This window comes from Cydia amplana, chromosome 4, assembly GCF_948474715.1.
Source record: "Cydia amplana chromosome 4, ilCydAmpl1.1, whole genome shotgun sequence".
NCBI classification, from domain to species: domain Eukaryota; kingdom Metazoa; phylum Arthropoda; class Insecta; order Lepidoptera; family Tortricidae; genus Cydia; species Cydia amplana.
The window spans coordinates 20,376,694-20,399,438 of NC_086072.1; the positions used below are offsets into that span (position 1 = coordinate 20,376,694).

The 22,745-nt window shown below is 41.5% G+C and overlaps 2 protein-coding genes and 1 long non-coding RNA gene across 3 annotated transcripts in view; 2 read left to right on the top strand and 1 right to left on the bottom strand.

The window, feature by feature from the left end:
- Positions 1-50: 50 nt before the first annotated feature.
- Positions 51-22,716, bottom strand: LOC134647421 (serine/threonine-protein kinase hippo). Its single transcript, XM_063501775.1, has 11 exons — positions 22,551-22,716; positions 13,100-13,202; positions 12,333-12,491; positions 10,817-11,044; positions 9,457-9,665; positions 7,924-8,033; positions 6,464-6,585; positions 5,670-5,808; positions 3,806-3,959; positions 1,966-2,041; positions 51-223 (listed from the first exon to the last, which is right to left on the bottom strand). Exons 1-11 carry the CDS (start codon positions 22,676-22,678, stop codon positions 65-67), a joined length of 1,587 nt encoding a protein of 528 aa, XP_063357845.1. The 5' UTR covers positions 22,679-22,716; the 3' UTR covers positions 51-64.
- On the top strand, positions 13,885-14,830 carry LOC134647681 (uncharacterized). Its single transcript, XM_063502036.1, has one exon. The coding sequence runs from the start codon at positions 13,885-13,887 to the stop codon at positions 14,803-14,805; it is 921 nt and encodes a 306-aa protein (XP_063358106.1). The 3' UTR covers positions 14,806-14,830.
- Positions 17,416-22,745, top strand: part of LOC134647428 (uncharacterized) — a 150,255-nt gene continuing 144,925 nt past the window's right edge. Inside the window, exon 1 of the long non-coding RNA XR_010096827.1 lies at positions 17,416-17,630. This is a non-coding gene — a long non-coding RNA (uncharacterized LOC134647428). The remainder of the gene's footprint in view (positions 17,631-22,745) is intronic.

A 22,745-nucleotide genomic window follows, 5' to 3' on the forward strand; every position in this document is an offset into this window, starting at 1 on the left:
CCCGCTGCACGCCCAACTCGAGCGTCCACTCAGGCCTTACACTTGAACCACTTGGCAGCTCAATTTAGAAGTTCTGCTGCCGCTTACGCTTCAGGTCGATAGCGTCAAGAATCGGTTGTCGCTTGTGGTTGTAGCGCGCGCGGAGCTGCTCGATCTCGGCCTCCATCTCCGAGTCCAGGCGCTCCATGCGGGCTTCTAGCTCAGACACTGATAGGAAGGTTAGCTGTAAAGAAAATGAAGGGTATTAGGACATTAAGATTATAAATTGAAGTTATCGATGAAGAGACGGAAAGTCTAAAAATGGGTCTCTATTGTTTCCCATAACATTTTATGTCATAATGTATTATTTGTCCGCATTTTCGTTACTCATAATTTGTTTTTTCTCAGAAACGCGAAATTTTCAGGAATTTCCTAAGGTTATCCTATAGATGGGTTCATCTATAGGATAACCTTAGGAAATTCCTGAAAAGTAACGGTTTCAGAATTATGACTAATGATAATGAAAAATGATAAATTAATGAAATGCATGAATGAATGAATTATGTGACAATCATTACATTATGACTTTCAATCACACACAAAGGGATCCGTCTAAAAATATATTGTGACAATTTGTGACGTTTCACGGATACCTTATGGCGACTGGCAGTTACGCTGTTATTCACGACGCGCCCATACAAATACGCTGCTACGCGTCGTAAGAGCCAACCGCCATAAGGTACCTTTACACTTACGAATTTCATGTTCCTGTCAACTATTAATACTACTGAACAATATTTCTTAGGGTCACTTGCACCATCCCATTAACCCGGGATTAGGCGGTTAAACCGTTAACCCAGTGTCAAATTGTACTGGTAATCATTGTAACTCCAGGTTTAAGCGGTTAACCCCGGGTTAGTGGGATGATGCAAGCGGCGCTTAGTGTCAAATATGCTAACAATCATAGTTAGTCAAGTTATTCACTCAACAGACTACTTTTATCTATTGTTGGCACTACTAAAAATTCCCAAATAATTATACTTTCAATACACAAATCTTTTAAACTTACTGTCAATATTTCTAACAACAGAATACTTTACCTACCCAACCACTGTATGCACTACGCAAGCCTAGACTTTCTCAACTTAATACCGGTATGGAAACCGGTAACGGTATTACCGGTCAGTGGCGTGCCAAGCGGTTGGAGGCTGACGACGTGAAGTTTACTTGCGAATTCCATGTTTCTTTTGATTATTATAGTTTTTCATATCAAACATGGCTCAAATCTAGGTCAAAAAGGATAGGGCCATATGAACATTATTAAAGCAACTTTCATTTTAAGTCAATGCTCGTGGGATAGGATAGGTTAATAATTATAGTTAACCAGGGCGAGTCACCGTCTGCCGGAAATAAAATTGCATACCGTTTTATTAGGCAAGCGTCCGGTTTTTTACCCTATAGCCATCGATTTCACCAAATAACCTAGTTCATTTTAGATCCCATCAACTCTCAATAGTCCTTACACCCTGGCGGGTGCTGCCTCTGCGTGCGTCCCATGACACGGGTAAGGGCAGCATCCGCTCGGTGTACCCCTTACATTTCATTAAAGTGTCAAAAGGACCTCTACGTGTTGGTTTCGGCTCCGCCCACGCCTGCCAAAGGTCCGGAACACCATTGTTCCGTGATGGAAAAGACATACAATAATTAATCATGAAGAATAGTTAGTAAAGTTATTCACTCATCAGGGTAGTCTGTTCTTTTGTCAACCCTACTAATGATTAGCCAAAAAATTTACTTTAAATGCTTAAAAAAAATTGTTTACTGTCAATAAAACGGTAAATAAATAGAATAGACTACCCAATCACCACTCCATGCGCTACGCAAGCCGGGACTTACGCAACTTGATACCGGTATTGAAACCGGTACCGGTACCGGTCAGTGAGTGGTGTCGAGCGGTAGAAGGCTGACGACGTGAAGTTGACTTACGAATTCCATGTTGCCGTCTTCGACTAAAGCTCGTTGGAAGGCTAGGGCTCCGGCCTCGCCTACTATACCTTCCGCCCTGAAAAAAAAACAAAGTGTTATAGGGAATATTAGGCAAAACTCTGCATAGGGTGCGCCACTAGCACAATCTGAGGGCCTACCGCGAAGCTTGAAAACCGAATTTTCGTTATCTGCCTCTCTACTCTGGCATATTCGAGCATTCGGAGCGATAGAGAGGCAGATAACGAAATTTCGATTTTCGCGTTTCCCAGTACGCCCTGTATACAATCCGCCTTGGTGCATCAATGTCATATTTTATTATCTGTGAAAACTTGTCAAAATACTAGTATGTATAAGTTAGTCTATGGTTTACAATTTGTGCTAAAGTCAGACCAAGAAAAGTCTGCAGCGGATTTGATAGCCCACGCAGTGCAAGTGTTATTTACACGTCATAATTTCATAGTAGTTTGACGTTTAAAATAACACTGGCACTGCGAGGGCTGTCAAATCCGCTGCAGACTTTTCTTGGTCTGACTCTAATGCTGCACTATGGTGGCAGAAAATTGCAGTAATACCCTCTTTTCTAATCGATTTTGAATCGACAGTACCGCAGCTAGATTTCTTGAGTGGCGTATAATAAATATTATAGTTCACTAGATCGTTGTATAATGAATATTAAAGTTCTCTAAATCATTGTATAATGCATATTTCAGTTCAGTTACAAGTGTCATACAGTATCCAAGACTAGTATGTCGTTACTTAACTAACACTTGAAAGCATACAATACAATACAATACACTCTTTCACACATCAATAAAATAAATCAATACTAAAGAACAGGGATGTTGCGGATGCCGATTTTTTGACATCTGCGGATGCGGATGCGGATTTTTAAAGGCTCACATCCGCGGATGCGGATGCGGATGTCAAGATAGTACCATAAAAAACGTCAAATATTACATTTTAGTAATTTTCATTTAAAAAAACCGGCCAAGTGCGAGTCGGACTCGCGTTCCAAGGGTTCCGTACATTAAGTCCCACTCACGCTTGACTGCTCATTTCTAATAGGTTTTTTGGTTAATTACTAAATTACCTAGCAGTCAAGCGCCGCCGATGCTAAGACGTTCCTGTACCGACCTGTTCCACATCCGCATCCGCATTAAATCGGCATCGATTTTATGCGGATGCGGATGCAGATGTTGAAAATAATGCGGAAGTTCCGCGGTTGCGGATGCGGATATTCGCAACATCCCTGCTAAAGAACACAAACACACACACAACACACACATAGGTAAAGCTTTGGATTCCTCCGAAAACGGTGCCGTCATATGACGGCCGTCATATAGCGGCCGCAAAAGACGGCCGTCTTTACGGTGACGACATGTGGAAAGTACCACGGCGTCATAACACACCGTCATCCACCAAGGTCAAAGCGGCAAATTTGAAAAATGTAGGCGCGATGGGATAACGACCCATAGAAAATTTGAATTTCGCGCCTTTTCCTACTGACAAGATTTGCTTGATCATCTATAATTTACTTGGAGGATGAAATATCATCAGAAGAGGAAAATAATCGTAGTACGGAATCTTTTATTCAAATCTCGTGTCATTTATTCAAAATGGCGTCACCGCTATCTAATAAAACGTTCACGGAACTATCGACAAGGTCATGACGGCCGTCATCTTACGTTACGTTGACAACCAACGTAACGTAACGCCGTCTAGGAAACCGCGCCATCTCGTTTACATAGACAACGTTCTAGTGACGTCAGTCAACGCTATATAGCGGCCGTAATATGACGGCACCGTTTTCGGAGGAATCCAAAGCTTTACAGAAGCTTACCTGACGGTGTCATCTCCAGGTAACCTTAGGGGGCCAGTGAGTGTGCCGTTGGCCGTGCCTATGTTGAGATGATTAACTTCTTTTTTCTCGAAATGCTCGAGGAACAGCGGACGGTATTTAGGCCGGTTGGTGTCCATTGGGTCTGTGTCGTGGCCTGCAAATATAACGAAAAAAAATTATGATAGTACCAGAACTGAATTAGGCTGGTTTTAGTGTCATGTGGACCGTCCGTACGGATCGCTCCGCACCGCCAAATTGTATGAGAAAGCTGTCCGGTGGACGGTCGTCCGCGCGGACCACTCTAAGGGTCTCCCCAAACTTACCGACGCGGAATCGGCAATGCCAATAGAAATGAAACTTTATGTCCACGCAATAAGAGCGAAAAAGACGCCGACGCGTCGGCCGTCGACGGCCGAACGGAGCCGAACCGAACCTTACCTGTTTATGCTGTTTACTATCCGCACGGACGGTCCGCGTGACACTAAAATCAGCCTTATGTATTGCAATGGTAATGCAATATTCGACATAAGCTTTTTTTGGTAGGCCTTACATATAATAACATACGAAACGAGTAACAGTGCGGGAAAGCGCACTTTGCGTGCGTATGACAAAAGTTTAAAGGGTCATATGTACTGTAAAAGTTGTAAAACGTTGTACGATACACGTGCGAATAGGTAATTCGCTATTCGTTTCGAATTTCTTCTTTTCCGCTCTTGTATCGTAAATATACTATTTTGATTTACTAATCTATTTTTTGCGTAAATGTCCTGAAATAACGAGTGTAGGTATATGCAAATTCTTAGGATTATTTGCAAAGCACTCACCCGCGACGCGCAAGCAAATGTATCTGAGATTTTTAATTTCGAAGGAGAATTATAAATTGTTCCAAGTTAATGAAAAGACACCTTCCTTAAGGGGTCCACTGATTACCAGTTCGCCGGACGGTATCGGCCTGTCAGTTAGAACAAAAAGTTGACAGTTGAACAACTGACAGGCCGATATCGTCCGGCGGACTGGTAATCAGTGGGCCCCTTTTTAGGATTCCGTAGCCAAATGGCAAAAAACGGAACCCTTATAGATTCGTCATGTCTGTCTGGCTGTCCGTCTGTCTGTCCGTCCGTATGTCACAGCCACTTTTCTCCGAAACTATAAGAACTATACTGTTGAAACACACAAAAATAGAAAAAAAAAACAATAAATTTTTGGGGTTCCCCATACTTCGAACTGAAACTCATAATTTTTTTTTTCATCAAACCCATACGTGTGGGGTATCTATGGATAGGTCTTCAAAAAGGATATTGAGGTTTCTAATATCATTTTTTTCTAAACTGAATAGTTTGCGCGAGAGACACTTCCAAAGTGGTAAAATGTGTGTCCCCCCCCCTGTAACTTCTAAAATAAGAGAATGATAAAACTAAAAAAAATATATGATGTACATTACCATGTAAACTTCCACCGAAAATTGGTTTGAGCGAGATCTAGTAAGTAGTTTTTTTTTATACGTCATAAATCGCCTAAATACGGAACCCTTCATGGGCGAGTCCGACTCGCACTTGGCCGCTTTTTAACCTAACCTTGAACGCCGCGGTAGTAGCTGCATCTCTGATATTGTCAGGCAAGCGGTTGTAAACAGCGGGTCCTAAATAATAAATATGTCTTTCTGACTTCACGAGTCTATGTTTATTTTATTTTTATGTCTGATGGTGGCAAACAGGAATACGGCCCGCCCGATGGTAAGCGGTAACCGTAGCCCATGGATGCCTGTGACGTCAGCAACAGTGATGTTTTACAAATATCGCACCTGTCCCCGTGGTGAAATTGGGGCCAGGACACCCATATACCGTTTTGTTCAGCGTGTACTCACGTTTCATGGTGGCGAGGTCCGCGTCAGGCTCGTTGATGACCATAGTGCCCAGGTCGTGGGTCAGTCCAGTGCCATCTCGCGTGGGCACTAGAGTGCCCTCGTCCCGTTTCTTCATTGTTGCATCGTCATAACCTTCCCCCTGTTCACAAAACAGTATAAATTGATCAATATGCAACGGAAGACTTATAACTAAAGTTTGTCAAAGGACTGTCTCATCTCAAACATAGATAATCATACTATCTTTGTCTTACGATAGTACTAGCACCCAAAAGAAAAGGGTGAGAATAGTTTTCCTGGTTCTTACTCACTGACAAATTGGTTTGACCAACTATGCTTAACTGTGTCACTTTAATTACAGGCGAAAAAATGAGAAAGAGTGTTTGTACAATGTATAAAGAAAGCATGCCAGTATTTTATAAACCACTTTCAGTTTAACTTTTTTTATTAAGACAATGGCCAAAGTTAATGTCATCCCGCAATCTCTGTTTTTCTTCGTGCTTAACTTGCGGCATCCGCTTTATCCCCCTAAGACCCAGCCATACAAATTAAATATCCTGTTTGTCACTGAAATTTGAACCTAAATTGTAGGAAATAGAGTTGATTTTGCGTTGTTTGAAAATTGAACGAAACAAAGCAAAAGCGACTGTTCCAATTAAACATGGTTAAAATTACATTCGGGTCTTCCTATACATCCACTATAAATTTACGGGAGTCGTGGAGATCCAGGGGGCAAAGCAGTGAGACATTATAAGAGGCTAAGTAAAAAAAAAAATACAATGATAGTGGTTACTTACAGCGCCAGCAATGATTTTGCCGTCCGGCGTGACAGTGGGTGGTTGTCTAAACGCCTGTGTTTCTCGGATTTCTCTTGCCTCGGCTATCATACTGCTTAGTATCGAAGGGTGTTTCGCGTTACCTGTAATCAAAGCAGTATTATAGTAAAACACATTAGGGTTAAGACAGACAAGACCATGAGCACAGTGGTACAGTTACGGTAGTCAATTCTAAGAATTTCAACTACATTTTATTAAAATTAGGCCAAGCGTATGTAACATTGAATTCTGTTGGTTACTTAGACCAGTTTAATACTTCAATCTAAACACATTTTGGGAATAAATATTAACAACAAAACCAAGTTAGTAGCATCCAAAAGGATTTTAGAAAAATTATAAGGCTTCCAATTTTACAATTTTGACTACGTGTCAAAGTCTAGTCAAAGGTTCCACTTTGTCACTTACCATAAGGACAAGATTTGCTTGTATCTTTATACGAATAACCTGTCAAAGCGTCCATAAGGACCATAAGGCAAGCAAATGGGACTTTTTGCTTGAAAACGACACAAATAATGAAATACCAATCAATTAATTTTGTATTAAGCAGAAACGTCTGCGAACGATGCTATTAAGCTTAGAAATAAACTAAAGTGGAAAAATTCACTGTCTTGGGTGGGACTCGAACCCACGACACTGCCTCCCTAGGGCTCATATATGGTGGAAATATTCGCTGAATTGGGTACGGTCTTGGTAGCTCAAATGGCAGAGCACTGTACTAGCAAGCCAGGTTCAAGTCCCACCCAAGACAGTAAATTTGTCCACTTTTAATAGGGATGTTGACATGAATCGCGAATATATAACATGTTATGTTTTTACCATAGCAGGGAGTATTAGAACGCGGAAAATCATATTTTGCATGCGTAAATATGCGTAATAAATTAATTAAAAATAATGAAAAGTATTTAAAATAATGCCCAGTATCACGTGACTGCAAACGCCAATCGGAGCGCGTGACGTAATCACAGTGGAATCACCAAAGACAAGTTATAAAACCTGCCTAAGTGTCTACAGATTATCGTACCGAAACGCGATATTGGTGCGGTGCGGCGCACGAATCGATATTAGTGTGTAAGGTGGTGCGTTAAGGACGCAGCTATAAGTTAGAGCGAGAAAGAAGGTCGCTGTCCGATGCGGTAGTGTGTTAAGGCTTTAAAAAAAATTGTCAATTGCCATATAAAGAATTTAAAAAAATGACTGACAGCAGTTTGTTTAAAACGCCGTTACGTCATCAAGGTCACGTGACAGTTTGGAGCGTTTAGGCGCGAAATTTAAACACGAAACTTATTATACATGTTTTTTTATTTCAAAATTAATGAATATATTTTTTTAATATTTTTGTCTGTAATTATTACGTGTCTATCTACCAAATAAAACCAGTTCCAAAAAATTGTCAACATCCCTATTATTTCTAAGTTTATTACCAATAAACTCGTGTGTTAGCAGGTACTCGGCCGTTGCTCTCTCCTCAGGGTTCTTTATAAGGCACTGCGTCACGAAGTCGATGAATTCTGGCGACCATTGGTCTGGTTCTCTGAAAATGGAAAATATCTAATCAGCAACTGTTAAAATCTTGTATTTTTATCATTTGGGATCAAATCTAATACCTTAAAACGAGGAATTCTTGTATATGTATGAACCAATTTAAAAATAAATTAGACAAGCACACCTCATCTACATGTCAATGATTACTGGATACAGGCAATATCAGTTGTCACAACTGCCTGCCTGCTTATAGAATAACTAGACGGGTCCGTGGCTCCGCCCGCGTAAGTGAAATAAAGAGTTTGTATTATGTTTATGTCATATATTTCCGGGATCTCGGAAATTGCTATATGGGGGTTTTCGGGGGCGTAAAATCGATCTAGGTCTTATCACTGTGAAAACGCGCATTTTTGAGTTTATATATGTTTTCCGAGCAAAGATATGTTCTTCCTGCCCTCTGCCATCTCCAGCGCCGTGATGCCGGCCAGATGTCTGGATCACTCCATCCTCGTCGCGCATATAGCGACGAGCGAGACAGCTGTAACTATAGCTATGTTCACCTGAAGGACGGCGGCGGTTTGGTCGGTATCATGAAGATGGCCCTCATGGGGTGTATGTCGCCGTAGGGCGGCTTGCCCTCGGCCATCTCCAGCGCCGTGATGCCGACCAGATGTCTGGATCACTCCATCCTAGTCGCGCACATAGCGGACGAGCGAGACAGCTGTAACTATAGCTATGTTCACCTGAAGGACGGCGGCGGTTTGGTCGGTATCATGAAGATGGCCCTCATGGGGTGTATGTCGCCGTAGGGCGGCTTGCCCTCGGCCATCTCTAGCGCCGTGATGCCGACCAGATGTCTGGATCACTCCATCCTTGTCGCGCATATAGCGACGAGCGAGACAGCTGTAACTGTAGCTATGTTCACCTGAAGGACGGCGGCGGTTTGGTCGGTATCATGAAGATGGCCCTCATGGGGTGTATGTCGCCGTAGGGCGGCTTGCCCTCGGCCATCTCCAGCGCCGTGATGCCGACCAGATGTCTGGATCACTCCATCCTAGTCGCGCACATAGCGGACGAGCGAGACAGCTGTAACTATAGCTATGTTCACCTGAAGGACGGCGGCGGTTTGGTCGGTATCATGAAGATGGCCCTCATGGGGTGTATGTCGCCGTAGGGCGGCTTGCCCTCGGCCATCTCTAGCGCCGTGATGCCGACCAGATGTCTGGATCACTCCATCCTTGTCGCGCATATAGCGACGAGCGAGACAGCTGTAACTGTAGCTATGTTCACCTGAAGGACGGCGGCGGTTTGGTCGGTATCATGAAGATGGCCCTCATGGGGTGTATGTCGCCGTAGGGCGGCTTGCCCTCGGCCATTTCCAGCGCCGTGATGCCGACCAGATGTCTGGATCACTCCATCCTAGTCGCGCATATAGCGACGAGCGAGACAGCTGTAACTATAGCTATGTTCACCTGAAGGACGGCGGCGGTTTGGTCGGTATCATGAAGATGGCCCTCATGGGGTGTATGTCGCCGTAGGGCGGCTTGCCCTCGGCCATCTCCAGCGCCGTGATGCCGAGCGACCAGATGTCAGCCACGCAGTCGTAGCCGATCTCCTGGATCACTTCTGGCGCCATCCAGAACGGGGTTCCGATTACTGTGTTGCGTTTGGCCATTGTGTCCTGAAATAATAATTCAGTTTAAAAAATAGCCGACGGGAACGATGGCAGTCTTCAATCCCAGATATAAATCTAGAAAACTTGAACATATGAGACCAAAACTCACTAATTATGTACTACCACAAGTTCAGAGCCATACAAAATATACAGATCTTGGAACGATACTAATCTCAGCAAGTTTTCCAGCCACTTCAAAGTCAGCCAGATTTATGTGACCCTGAGGTGTTGAATAGACTATTCTCCACCTTGATGTCGCAGTGGACCAGGTGACTAGTTTATCCTTGGGGTTTTCTTGTGGACACTCTATGAGGTCCCTTCAGATGCTACATACATTTGCTAATGGACTTTCAAACAAATCACTTTCAGGGGCCGAAGACAGAAGCGCGTTCATAAGTTTTAGAGCTTGAATGAGGAGATTGGCGTGCTGCAGTAGCTACGCTTTATTGGAACTGCAAAGGCAATGGCTTCAACCTATGTTGTTGGAATTATCCTATAAAAGACTTCTGTACTCACAGTAAGTTATCCAGCGACTCTAAAGTCAGCCAGTTAGGCGTGACCCTCCGTGTTGAGGAGTATGTTCCCCGCCTTGATGTCGCAGTGGATCTTGCGTCGCCGGTGCAGGTACTCCAGACCCTTGAGCGTGTCACACAGTATGGTCGCTATTTCATCCACGGAGTCTTCTTGTGGACACTGATGTTTGACCATGACTAATCTACATTGGTACTTACAGTAAGTTGTCCAGCGACCCCAAAGTCAGCCAGTTTGGCGTGACCCTCGGTGTTGAGGAGTATGTTCCCCGCCTTGATGTCGCGGTGGATCTTGCGTCGCCGGTGCAGGTACTCCAGACCCTTGAGCGTGTCACACAGTATGGTCGCTATTTCATCCACGGAGTTTTCTTGTGGACACTGATGTTTGACCATGACTAATCTACATTGGTACTTACAGTAAGTTGTCCAGCGACCCCAAAGTCAGCCAGTTTGGCGTGACCCTCGGTGTTGAGGAGTATGTTCCCCGCCTTGATGTCGCGATGGATCTTGCGTCGCCGGTGCAGGTACTCCAGGCCCTTGAGCGTGTCACACAGTATGGTCGCTATTTCATCCACGGAGTCTTCTTGTGGACACTGATGTTTGACCATGATCTACATTGGTACTTACAGTAAGTTGTCCAGCGACCCCAAAGTCAGCCAGTTTGGCGTGACCCTCCGTGTTGAGGAGTATGTTCCCCGCCTTGATGTCGCGGTGGATCTTGCGTCGCCGGTGCAGGTACTCCAGACCCTTGAGCGTGTCACACAGTATGGTCGCTATTTCATCTTCAGAGAGGGTCTTCTTGCGGAGCCTCATGATGTCGGAGACGGAGCCTGCACCGCAGTATTCCATTACGATCTGGAAAATATGTACCAATATTAGGCTACTTTTCCACTTAGGAGGAGACGATCGGAGATGAGAGGGAGACGTGGAGGAGTCAGGAGACACTTATGACCCCTCTGGAGCACGTTTCTCAAAAGCTTGTAACTTGTAAGCGGATGTTACTTTTTGACATCTTTGTCAGAAAAGCTTTTGAGAAACGGGCCCTAGGTGTTGCAAGTATACGATTTAATATTATAATCTTATAATCATAATAAAACTTGTGTGTGCATGTCAATAAACACTGAGTTGTTTGGTAACTAACTTAGGATGCTTACCCAGAGGTCGGTATTCTTGAAGTAGCTGCCATAGTATTTGACGACGTAGGGACTACTGTTGCACTGCTGCATGATGCTGATCTCCTTGATGATCTTATGTAGGTCCGTGTCCACTGGTACTCGCTTGAAGAAGAACAGAGACAAAAGCTACAACGAGTGAGGGAGAAAGAGAGACATACCCAGAGGTCGGTATTCTTGAAGTAGCTGCCATAGTATTTGACGACGTAGGGGCTGTCGCACTGCTACATGATGCTGATCCTGCAGATCCGTGTCCCCTTGCAGTCGCTTGAAGAACAACAGAGACAAAAGCTACAATGAGTGGGGGAGAAAGAGGCACTTACCCAGAGGTCGGTATTCTTGAAGTAGCTGCCATAGTATTTAACGACGTAGGGGCTGTCGCACTGCTACATGATGCTGATCCTGCAGATCCGTGTCCCCTTGCACTCGCTTGAAGAACAACAGAGACAAAAGCTACAATGAGTGGGGGAGAAAGAGGCACTTACCGAGAGGTCGGTATTCTTGAAGTAGCTGCCATAGTATTTAACGACGTAGGGGCTGTCGCACTGCTACATGATGCTGATCCTGCAGATCCGTGTCCCCTTGCACTCGCTTGAAGAACAACAGAGACAAAAGCTACAATGAGTGGGGGAGAAAGAGGCACTTACCCAGAGGTCGGTATTCTTGAAGTAGCTGCCATAGTATTTAACGACGTAGGGGCTGTCGCACTGCTACATGATGCTGATCCTGCAGATCCGTGTCCCCTTGCACTCGCTTGAAGAACAACAGAGACAAAAGCTACAATGAGTGGGGGAGAAAGAGGCACTTACCCAGAGGTCGGTATTCTTGAAGTAGCTGCCATAGTATTTAACGACGTAGGGGCTGTCGCACTGCTACATGATGCTGATCCTGCAGATCCGTGTCCCCTTGCACTCGCTTGAAGAACAACAGAGACAAAAGCTACAATGAGTGGGGGAGAAAGAGGCACTTACCCAGAGGTCGGTATTCTTGAAGTAGCTGCCATAGTATTTAACGACGTAGGGGCTGTCGCACTGCTGCATGATGCTGATCTCCTTGATGATCTCCTGCAGGTCCGTGTCCACTGGCACTTGCTTGATGGCGAGGACCTGCCCGCTTTCTTTGTGGAGGGCCTGGAAACATGACAATCAGGATTTGGCTCAAGAATCGGTAATACATATATACTCGTATGTATTTGTATTTACATTCTAATTGACGTAGACCTCTTTCCTTACTTCTGCTTGCTTGGTCTAAGTTCTGCAAAGACCGAAATCACAGCCGAAATTGTACTTAAAAAATTACGAACCAAGTTACTTATAATAGTGCGACATATCGCAATTGCCTACGGTAAAATAAGCTCAAGGAAATACGATCACATCGACAAATTTACTTCAACTTTCCCTACGCGATATCAATATCATCACACCATATTTTCATTGCTTCTCCACCGATGGGTATACATGGAGATAAATCTTTACTTTGCAGTACAAACGTCAGACATAATTTTTCATTCACACTTCATTCCTTTTCCCCCGGTAGGAATTTATGCAATTTTTCTTGGTGTAAGGAAATCGGAGTATAAAAGATTTACACTAAGGTATAGTTGGTCAAACCAATTTGTCAGTCAGTAAGAACCAGGAAAACTATACTCATCCTATTCTTTTAGGTGCTAGTACTAGTGTAAGACAAGGATAGTATGATTCTCTCTGTTTGAAATGAGAGTCCTTTGACAAACTAATACCTTATAAACGCTTCCATAGGACCCCTCTCCGAGCTTGCAGATGATGTCGAACACCTCCTCCGGCTGCCGAGTGAGACTCTCCTCCGAGAGCTTCTTCAACTCACTGCAACAAACAAACAAAAGCTCATACACAAATCGTGTGAAAGAGACAAGTTATCGACAATTTTCTTGCGCAAGAAACGTGAAACATATAAATCCCATGGGAATAAAAGAGACATATACATTGATCATTAATCGCTGACTGTCAATTCTTAAATCTACTACTGCTAATTAGGGACTGCCGTTAAGAGCCGTAGAAATAATATTCTCTCATGATAATGGGATTCTCAACGTCAGCAGTTGAAGGGCTGTTAACTTTTGAAAAATCTTTCGGGGATAGCTTCTGGCGATCAAAGGATGAGATTTCAAAGTAATTTGTAAATGTAATGTGGTATACGAAAACAAGAGAAAATTCTCCGCATTCGGCGCATGGAACAATTTATTAAATACCTGCTTAAACATATAATTTCAACCCTCACCTCAACTTCCGCACAAAATATTCTTCTAAAATATTCCATATTTTATGCACGCAGGAGTTTTCTTGTAAACATTTACTTTATGATAACTTTTTATCAGAAAGGCCAACTTATGCTATGCATGTTATGAGTGTAAATTAATGCTACATATCTATTTGACTTTCAGAGGTCCCTGGTTTCGGAGATAGCTAGTGCGCCTTTTGTCTTTGGACAAGACAGTCGACGGACGTCAAAAGTAAAATAATTTCTAGGGATTCCAAATCTTCAGCGATGAAGTTCTTAATAGGAGTGGCACTGCTATATGCAGTGTTCACCGTCACAAACGCCACCAACTGCACCGTCTGTCTCAACGGCCACTGCCACGCCTCGTCCAGCTTTTATGCAGGCATCAACAAGCTCTCCACAGGTCACATGGCCATCGACTCCAACTCCAACATCCTCTACCACTACAACGAAGGCATCAACGCCATCAACTTGGACACCAACACCATGACAACTGTACCAATGCAAGGTAAAGGAAACTACTTAAGCGTAGACCGAGACACTGGAGATTTGTATTATTACAGGAACGCTAATTTCAACAACACCATCTACAAACATCATCCTAAAACTGGACAGACTGAAGTTATAAATGTCCCTATTCCTGAGAATAATCCGCCTCCTTTAAACGTATTGGTACATAACGGGTCTTTATATTTTAACACGCATCGCGAATCTGGGTACGATGTAGCAAATGGATTGAACGTCTTAAAAGGATCTGTGATTGAAAGAATACCTGCTTTAGAAAACATCACTGTTAATAACATAGTAATTGACAAAACTGGCATTATGTATATCAAGTCTGGTCCTGAGATATACAAACTAAAGCCAAACACGAATGAAGCTGTTTTGTTCATACACGCGAAATACTTGATAAGTGGAGATAGGAATGGTGAAGTATATTTCTTTGACCCAACAAATAGGTTCATCTACAAAGTAAACGCAGATGGGGATGACTTGATCAACATCGGAGCATACGACGCTTCTAGGGATGGACGCAAGCGACCGAATCTAAAGGAGTTCATATTTGACAAGAACGGCAATCCAATTTTTAAAGACAAATGGTCAACTTTGTACTATAAATCTAATGCAGCAAGGTGCACTTTCACATTCGAGGCAAACACAGGTCGTACTAGAATAACTAAACTGTAAAACAGTAAAACTACGTATGAAACTTGAAGCATATTGAGATATCAAAATTTTTCTTATACTGAGTTTTAAATATAATTTCGAACTAAGTGCGACCCGCTTGAACCATCGGAAGGTTGTTGTTAGACTTGTTAGACATGAAATTAAAGTAGGGCAACTGTGATTAGACTGATTAGGGTGTGCTCCCGGTACCTAGGTATTGGTTTTCTAATTTTTCTATACAAAATCTGTTCCGGAACCGGGAAATCCCGGAATTCGGGGATAAACCGGGTGCTGCACCGGGAGCATTCACTAACTGTATTAAGTAGTAAGTAGATATGGCGGGAGAAGATTTTTTCGAAGCAGATCTATACTTATTTTTTATTTATGGTATTGTTTAAGGTTGCGCATTGGTATTTTAAAGTACACAATTCCCGTTATTTTGCGGTTCCCGTTTTGTACGTACAGAAATTTGTATCATATGTTCTGTATCTGAACACGCTTCAAGTTACATACGTTCCCTGAAGCAGGTGCAGGTAGCCTCGTAGACCTAACAAATTTAAACCAGTTATGACGCAAAATTTTCACGGGTTTCTAATCTTTTATAATCTATTAAAGGCTAAAGCTGTAGGATGAATAAGCCAATATGTGGCCCGCTTAATCCCGCGGGAACAATATGGGCCTTTGTCCTTTAGTACACCTGCATGAAATAAGATCTTTTTCGAGCAAGTGTGATGAAAAAAAAAATATTTCTTGATCTTGTTCCTATTTATTACAGACTGCAGGTCTGTGATAAAGGTAAACAAAGAGAGTAAGTGAACTCGAAGCGCAAAGTTAGTATGGACTGTAATATTTATCAGTGCGTGCAGTCAAAACAACCAAATTGTTTTTATTTAATTTTTATCTAGAAACAGCATTATGACCTGTGACATATTGAAACAATGATAATATGTAAGGTAGAAATCTGGCGTTCATTGTGTTGATATTAGGTATCAGTTAATTTGTTTACACATTTTAATCATAGAACGTTAATAAACACTTTATATTTTTCGCCAGTTCATTACAATAAACTTTTATTCGTATTCTAATGTTTTCCACGGAAACTGAATTATAGGTAATAGTATATCTAGTGAAATTTTCATCAGTCGTTATTCTTACCAAAAATTAAGGACACAGGTACTTAGTAGGGTAATTCGCCAGTAACTGGCAACCTGTTAGTAACTGACCACCCTAAACTAAAAATGAATTCTATCCACGTATAAACAGAATTCATTTTAGTATAAGGTGTAGCCAGTTATTGAAGGCTGGCCAGTTATTGAAACCTTATACAAAATTGAATTCTGTTTATATAGTGCGTCAAGCAAATCTTGTCAGTAGCAATGTACTGCAAATTAAAGTAGGGTAACACCATGTAACACTCAAAGAGCAGAATTGCGCTAAGAAAAGCAGCAATGTACATCGAACCAAAACGTGTTTATCTTTCCGCCCTTCATACGTCAGTTCGAGTGAATTATCATAACCTCAAATTTTAGTAATGTTTACCGTCATCGAGCATGATTGTACATTGTAGGCACCTTAGCTTTGCTTGAGGTCATGCATAATCTTGGTATTTAATGGTGACAGCAGAAATTTCTCTTGAAATAGAAACGATTCAGAATGTAAACAATAAGATGATGGCTGTCATTCACGATCCACATGCCACAGATAACACACAGATGACACGCGATTTTGGAATTATTCGAACACAGTGTTGCTAACCCGCGATTTTTCAAATTTGCCGCCTTTTACTACTGACAAGATTTGGTTGATCCAGTATAAGTGTGTGTATATTTTTAGTTTAGGGTGGCCAGTTATTGGCCGGTGGCCAGATACTGGCGAATTATCCTATTTACTTCACTACCCCCTACAGTTCACGCACGCGTTAGACATCGGTCTGCCACTCTGTGGCCTATATTGGAAACTTAAAGTTAAGTCTGTTTATATTAAAGAGGGGTTCCTGTGCCGCCCCCTATAGTTTATGCAAGTTCTCTTTAAATTTTTAAGGGGAACTTTTGTTTTTCAGTGTGAGTGTGATCCTTGTAATGTTAATTAGAGGAATCTTCCTTTTTAGGAATTTTACATCATTCTGCCACTTCCCTCAACCTTGGTACAAGCTTCCCCGATTTATAACATAAACAACATTACGGGTTCATTAGCCGAATTCCAATACCTTACCTTCACATTTATACTACTAACAACTTTATTCCAACCACATAAAGTTCCAATTACGAAAAATGTTACACTTTTTATAAGATTATATAACAGTTTCAAGCCGGTCGATTCTTTTATCAGCGTTATTTTAAAACGCACTCTATTTCTAATAGATCAAAGTTGAAACTCGAATTCTTTAGACAGTAACATGCGTGTAGGCATAATTTTTCAGTGTCAACGGCCAGCTATCACGAAGGGTCGGTCATTACTCAAACTATTACAGCCTGTGTTACGGGGGTTACGTGATTTCATATTTGCGACGTTATCTATAAAAAGCGGCCAAGTGCGAGTCGGACTCGCCCATGAAGGGTTCCGTATTTAGGCGATTTATGACGTATAAAAAAAAACTACTTACTAGATCTCGTTCAAACCAATTTTCGGTGGAAGTTTACATGGTAATGTACATCATATATTTTTTTTAGTTTTATCATTCTCTTATTTTAGAAGTTACAGGGGGGGGGACACACATTTTACCACTTTGGAAGTGTCTCTCGCGCAAACTATTCAGTTTAGAAAAAAATGATATTAGGAACCTCAATATCATTTTTGAAGACCTATCCATAGATACCCCACACGTATGGGTTTGATGAAAAAAAAATGTTTGAGTTTCAGTTCGAAGTATGGGGAACCCCAAAAATTTATTGTTTTTTTTCTATTTTTGTGTGAAAATCTTAATGCGGTTCACAGAATACATCTACTTACCAAGTTTCAACAGTATAGTTCTTATAGTTTCGGAGAAAAGTGGCTGTGACATACGGACGGACAGACAGACGGACAGACGGACAGACGGACAGACGGACAGACAGACAGACAGACAGACAGACAGACATGACGAATCTATAAGGGTTCCGTTTTTTGCCATTTGGCTACGGAACCCTAAAAAGGGACCTTATTGTCGATGGCGCTTACGCCCTTGTTAACGATGCTCCGATATAAATACATTAAATACTTACAATGCCGCGCGACGCTGAGCAGCGTAAGCGCCATCGACAATAAGGTCCCTTTTCATAGATAGTGCCCCATTTATGTCGGTTATTTCAAAGGGTAGGTACTGGTACTCTTAACTGTCCATCGGTGGACCTTATGTCTTTTGTTATAAGGTTTACAAACTGTTAGTTAACAGTGTGGGGTGGACGATGGTACAACACAACCTTTCCCAGGCAAGGAGAAGAGGCAAGTACATACTATAAGTTTACTTAGAAGCGTTTTCAACTTTTTACCAGATATATGCGAGGATGCGTAGCGAGGAATGGTTTATTAAGAACCAATAGGATCACTTCATTTACCTACTCTCACCCAGCGCAGCTATAGTCGGCAATTTGCTATTGGTTCTTTAAAAAACACATCTCTCACCACGCATCTCCGTTGAAAATGCAGTCTAAAAGCCAAGGGTTGAAAATGAAGTTGAAAGTTTTTTAAAAGGACGCGGACCAAGTCGCATGCGGTAGCTCGTTATACGTTAAATAAATATTATAGTTAAAATCAAAAGATTTGATTACAATTAAACAAAGGCAAAGATAACATTTGTTTTAATCTTTTGTTCTATTGTTTTGGGTTTTCTCATGAGCCCGGACAGATAAAAATAAGCCATAAGCATAACTTCGCACACAATATTGCCTACTGTTGCACTTTTATAAGTTTTGTTTCAGATTGGGCGGAAATGCTTTCCTTCGTACGACTATATTCTCATCTACATGAGGCATTTCTGTATTATTGTCGTAAAAATTTGTGAGCATGTTCGACAATAACATATTTGGATTTTTTTATAGATGCAGTTTTTCAAAATGGCAAGAAGGACTTCGCGAATTCCATAGTCCAGAGCTGCTAGTTAATGATAATCCCCATCGTATTTACTTATATTCTAGCCAGAACTATGGAATGCTATACAATGACGAATATACAAGGTGTCCCAAGAAGTAGTGATATACTGAAGCTGGGAGGTAGAGGACCTAGAGGGCTATCTGAATCACAATTATGATTTTTTTTAATTTTTCACCTATCGCCGAGTACGATGAGATTTTTATTTATGGTGACGTGAATTATTGCGGTAGATGCTTGATTTTTTTTTGTGTGCTAAGCTGATAGATAGGCCAATTCAGTATGGTAACATTTACTATCGTTAGATCTTTGAATGGAATTAAAAAAAATTTAATGCCAAGAAAGATAAAATTACCCAGTATGTTTTATTTTTTTAAGCGCCCTTGAAGTTGTGAACATACTGGGTAATTTTATCTTTCTTAGCATTATTTTTTTTTTAATTCCATTCAAAGATCTAACGATAGTAAATGTTACCGTACTGAATTGGCCTGGGTACACTACATAATTCCGAAATATTTTATGCCGAATTTTAGATAATCGAATTTTATTATTCCGTTTTTTAAATGCTCGACCCATCAAAATTCCGACTGTCGTAATTACGAAAGATGAAAATCACGAAAGTGTATATTTCCGAATAGCAAAAAAGACGATTTTTTTAAATTCCGAACCACATAATTCCGAATATAAAAATTCCGATAGTGATAAACACCGAATTTAACATTTACGATTTTTGAAATCACGAATTCCGAAATGCCATTATTCCGAAAATTTGAATTCCGATTCCACGTGACACCTATTTTAAATATCCCCATTTTTTAAATTTCGAATTTATCGATTCGTGCTCCGCATCTGCTCCGGCGCTACGGGCAAAGCAGCCCCTTCGCCCTTGCGTATCAAAGCGCAGGCACAATAAATGCTCGCCTCCGCAGCTTCGGCTTGATGGTCCCCTTCGGCGACCAACAGTTTATTTTCGTGGGGTCGCAGTTCTAACCTAACCTAACCCACCTTTCAGGCAACAGTTTGTTTTCGTGGGGTCGCAGTTCTAACCTAACCTAACCCATTTTTCTGGCAACAGCTCGTTTTCTTGGGGGTTGCAGTTCTAACCTAACCTAACCCACTTTTCAGACAACAGTTCGTTTTCTTGGGGGACGCAGTTTTAACCTAACCTAACCCACTTTTCTGGCAACAGTTTGTTTTAGTGAGGTCGCAGTTCTAACCTAACCTAACCCACTTTTCTGGCAACAGTTCGTTTTCTTGGGGGTCGCAGTTTTAACCTAACCTAACCCACTTTTCTTGCAACAATTCGTTTTCTTGGGGGTTGCAGTTCTAACCTAACCCACTTTTCAGACAACTGTTTTCTTGGGGGACGCAGTTTTAACCTAACCTAACCCACTTTTCTGGCAACAGTTTGTTTTCGTGAGGTCGCAGTTCTAACCTAACCTAACCCACTTTTCTGGCAACAATTTGTTTTCGTGGGGTTGCAGTTCTAATCTAACCTAAGCCACTTTTCTGGCAACAGTTTTTTTGTTGGGCGCTACGGGCATCTACGGAGCATCTGCTCCGGCGCTACGGGCATAGCAGCCTCTTCAGCGAGGGCTGCTTCCCCTCCGCGCCTCCGGCTTTTTACATACACTCTAGGGGTAGGACAGACAAGACCACGTGGATAGTGGGGTGCTCCGATTCGGATTTTGGTTAGTTAGACTTAAAAAAGTGCGTTTAAGTCTTATTTTGAAAACCACGAATTTCATTATTCCGAGTTTACAAAAGATCGAATTTCTGAATACCGAATTACTTTATTTCCGATCGGTCAATGATTTTTCGGAATAGACAAATTCGGAAAAAATATTTTCGGATTTTTTCTAAATCGGAACTATAAGCTTTCGTCCATATGAAAATCGGATTTTAAGTATTCGGAAATAACACAGTCGTGATTTTCTGCTTTCGTGGTTTTCAAAGTCGTAATTTCGATATTTCAGACATATAAAAAATCGGGATTATGAAAATCGAGGTTATGAAAGTCGGAAAAACATATTTCGGAATATTTGGGTGTTCCCGAATTGGCCTATCTATCAGCTTAGCACACAAAAAAAATCAAGCATCTACCGCAATAATTCACGTCACCATAAATAAAAATCTCATCGTACTCGGCAATAGGTGAAAACTTAAAAAAAATCATAACTCCGAAAATACGAAAAATCGCGGAACATACATGGGGCTGATTCAGATAGCCCTCTAGGTCCTCTACCTCCCAGCTTCAGTATATCACTACTTCTTGGGACACCCTGTAGATATACATGTAACAGAGTTTGAGGAAAACATCCCAGTTTTATATTATTATATTTATTATGTATCCAATACGAGGAAGCTGATTCACTATACTACGCGTATCCGACGTACTTACAGAAAAACTAAATTTACCATCCGGGGTCCTTATATCTTAGCAATAAGGTGTACATTCGTGGACTGACTATTCGGGTATTCGGACAGCTATCAGTGTATCGGTACTTAGAACATAAACTGTTTTAAAATAAATAAACAAAACGCATATGGCGACCGATGTCGTTATCGTTATATTCGTTATAACAACATTTAGGCCACTGAACAACGGAGCGTCAATCGAATGAACCCGGTAATGCCTAAGATGCAGGCGAAGTCACGAGTCTGTCTGAAGTCTGAGGCCAAAAGAAGGAAAAACCGTTACTTTTCGCCAAAAAAGAATATTTCCGTTTTGTTTTCTTTTTTCGATTTTTTTAATGTATCTAATGAAGAATGTATTTCATGTATTTATACATAAAATGTTATTTTTGCAAGATATCATTGCAAGTAACTGTCAGGCCAATTTAAACAAACACTGATATCAAAATGACATCTAACTGACTCAACTATCATTCTGATGTCGTGTAGTGTTCGTTGGAATTGGCCTGTGTATTAAAACATATAACCTGAATTCCGGTCCTGAAGTTCAATAGACGCAAGGATATTGACTCTGCTGAAAGGCTCTTAGACACCGCTATTCATATAAGACACCTGACACCATTGTTAATTTGTTACATACATTATAGACGGAGAGCTAGTCCCGAAAAATTTGGCATGATCGAGCATAGAAACTAATATACATCTACATACACTACGTTATTATTGGAAGCCCTCTAATATGTGTGGTGTGGATTGAATCTAGGTAAGAAGACTCGGTACCTATACCTGGCACTGTAAATAGTGATATCATCCGATCGATATTTTAGTATCAACAAACAGTTCAGCTCTGAGTACTCGTCTACTCGTATCTAGATCACATATTCATCGCCAAAATGTCGTGAATATATGTATTTCATATCTACCACCGTCCAGGAAGGCTACAGAAAAAAAAAACAGTGAAATACTTTGTCTTTGATTGCCTATTAAAATCTTCACCTAATTTTATGTGAAATAAAGCACAAGATAATTTGTTGCAAAAAGTCTTCTCTAAAAAGGACTATAATTTCTAGAGGAAAATTTTCTTTCACAAGTTTAAAAGAACTAAAGTTTTAAAATACTCCAATGACGCGAGTCTTTATCAACACAACATTGACAAACCCACTTTGTCAGTAGAAAAAAACGCATAATTCAAATTTTCCATGGCAGGAAAAATTTCCAAAATTGTTCAAATCTGCCGCCTTTTCTGTAGGAAATGGCTCGCAAAACTGAAGAAATTCAGCTCTTACCCCGGAGGCCGCTCATTAGCGCTCATCCTGTCAGCTCTTCGTTTCTTGCAGGTGTTGCAGTTCAGCGTGGGAGCTCCCCCCTCCCACACCCCTCCCTTCCAGAACACGAGGCGGCCGTCACTGTCCATGGGTGCCCATAGCTGCCCATGAGCCAAAGTTGAGGTAGTAGGTCGTACTTCTGAGTTAAGTTTACAC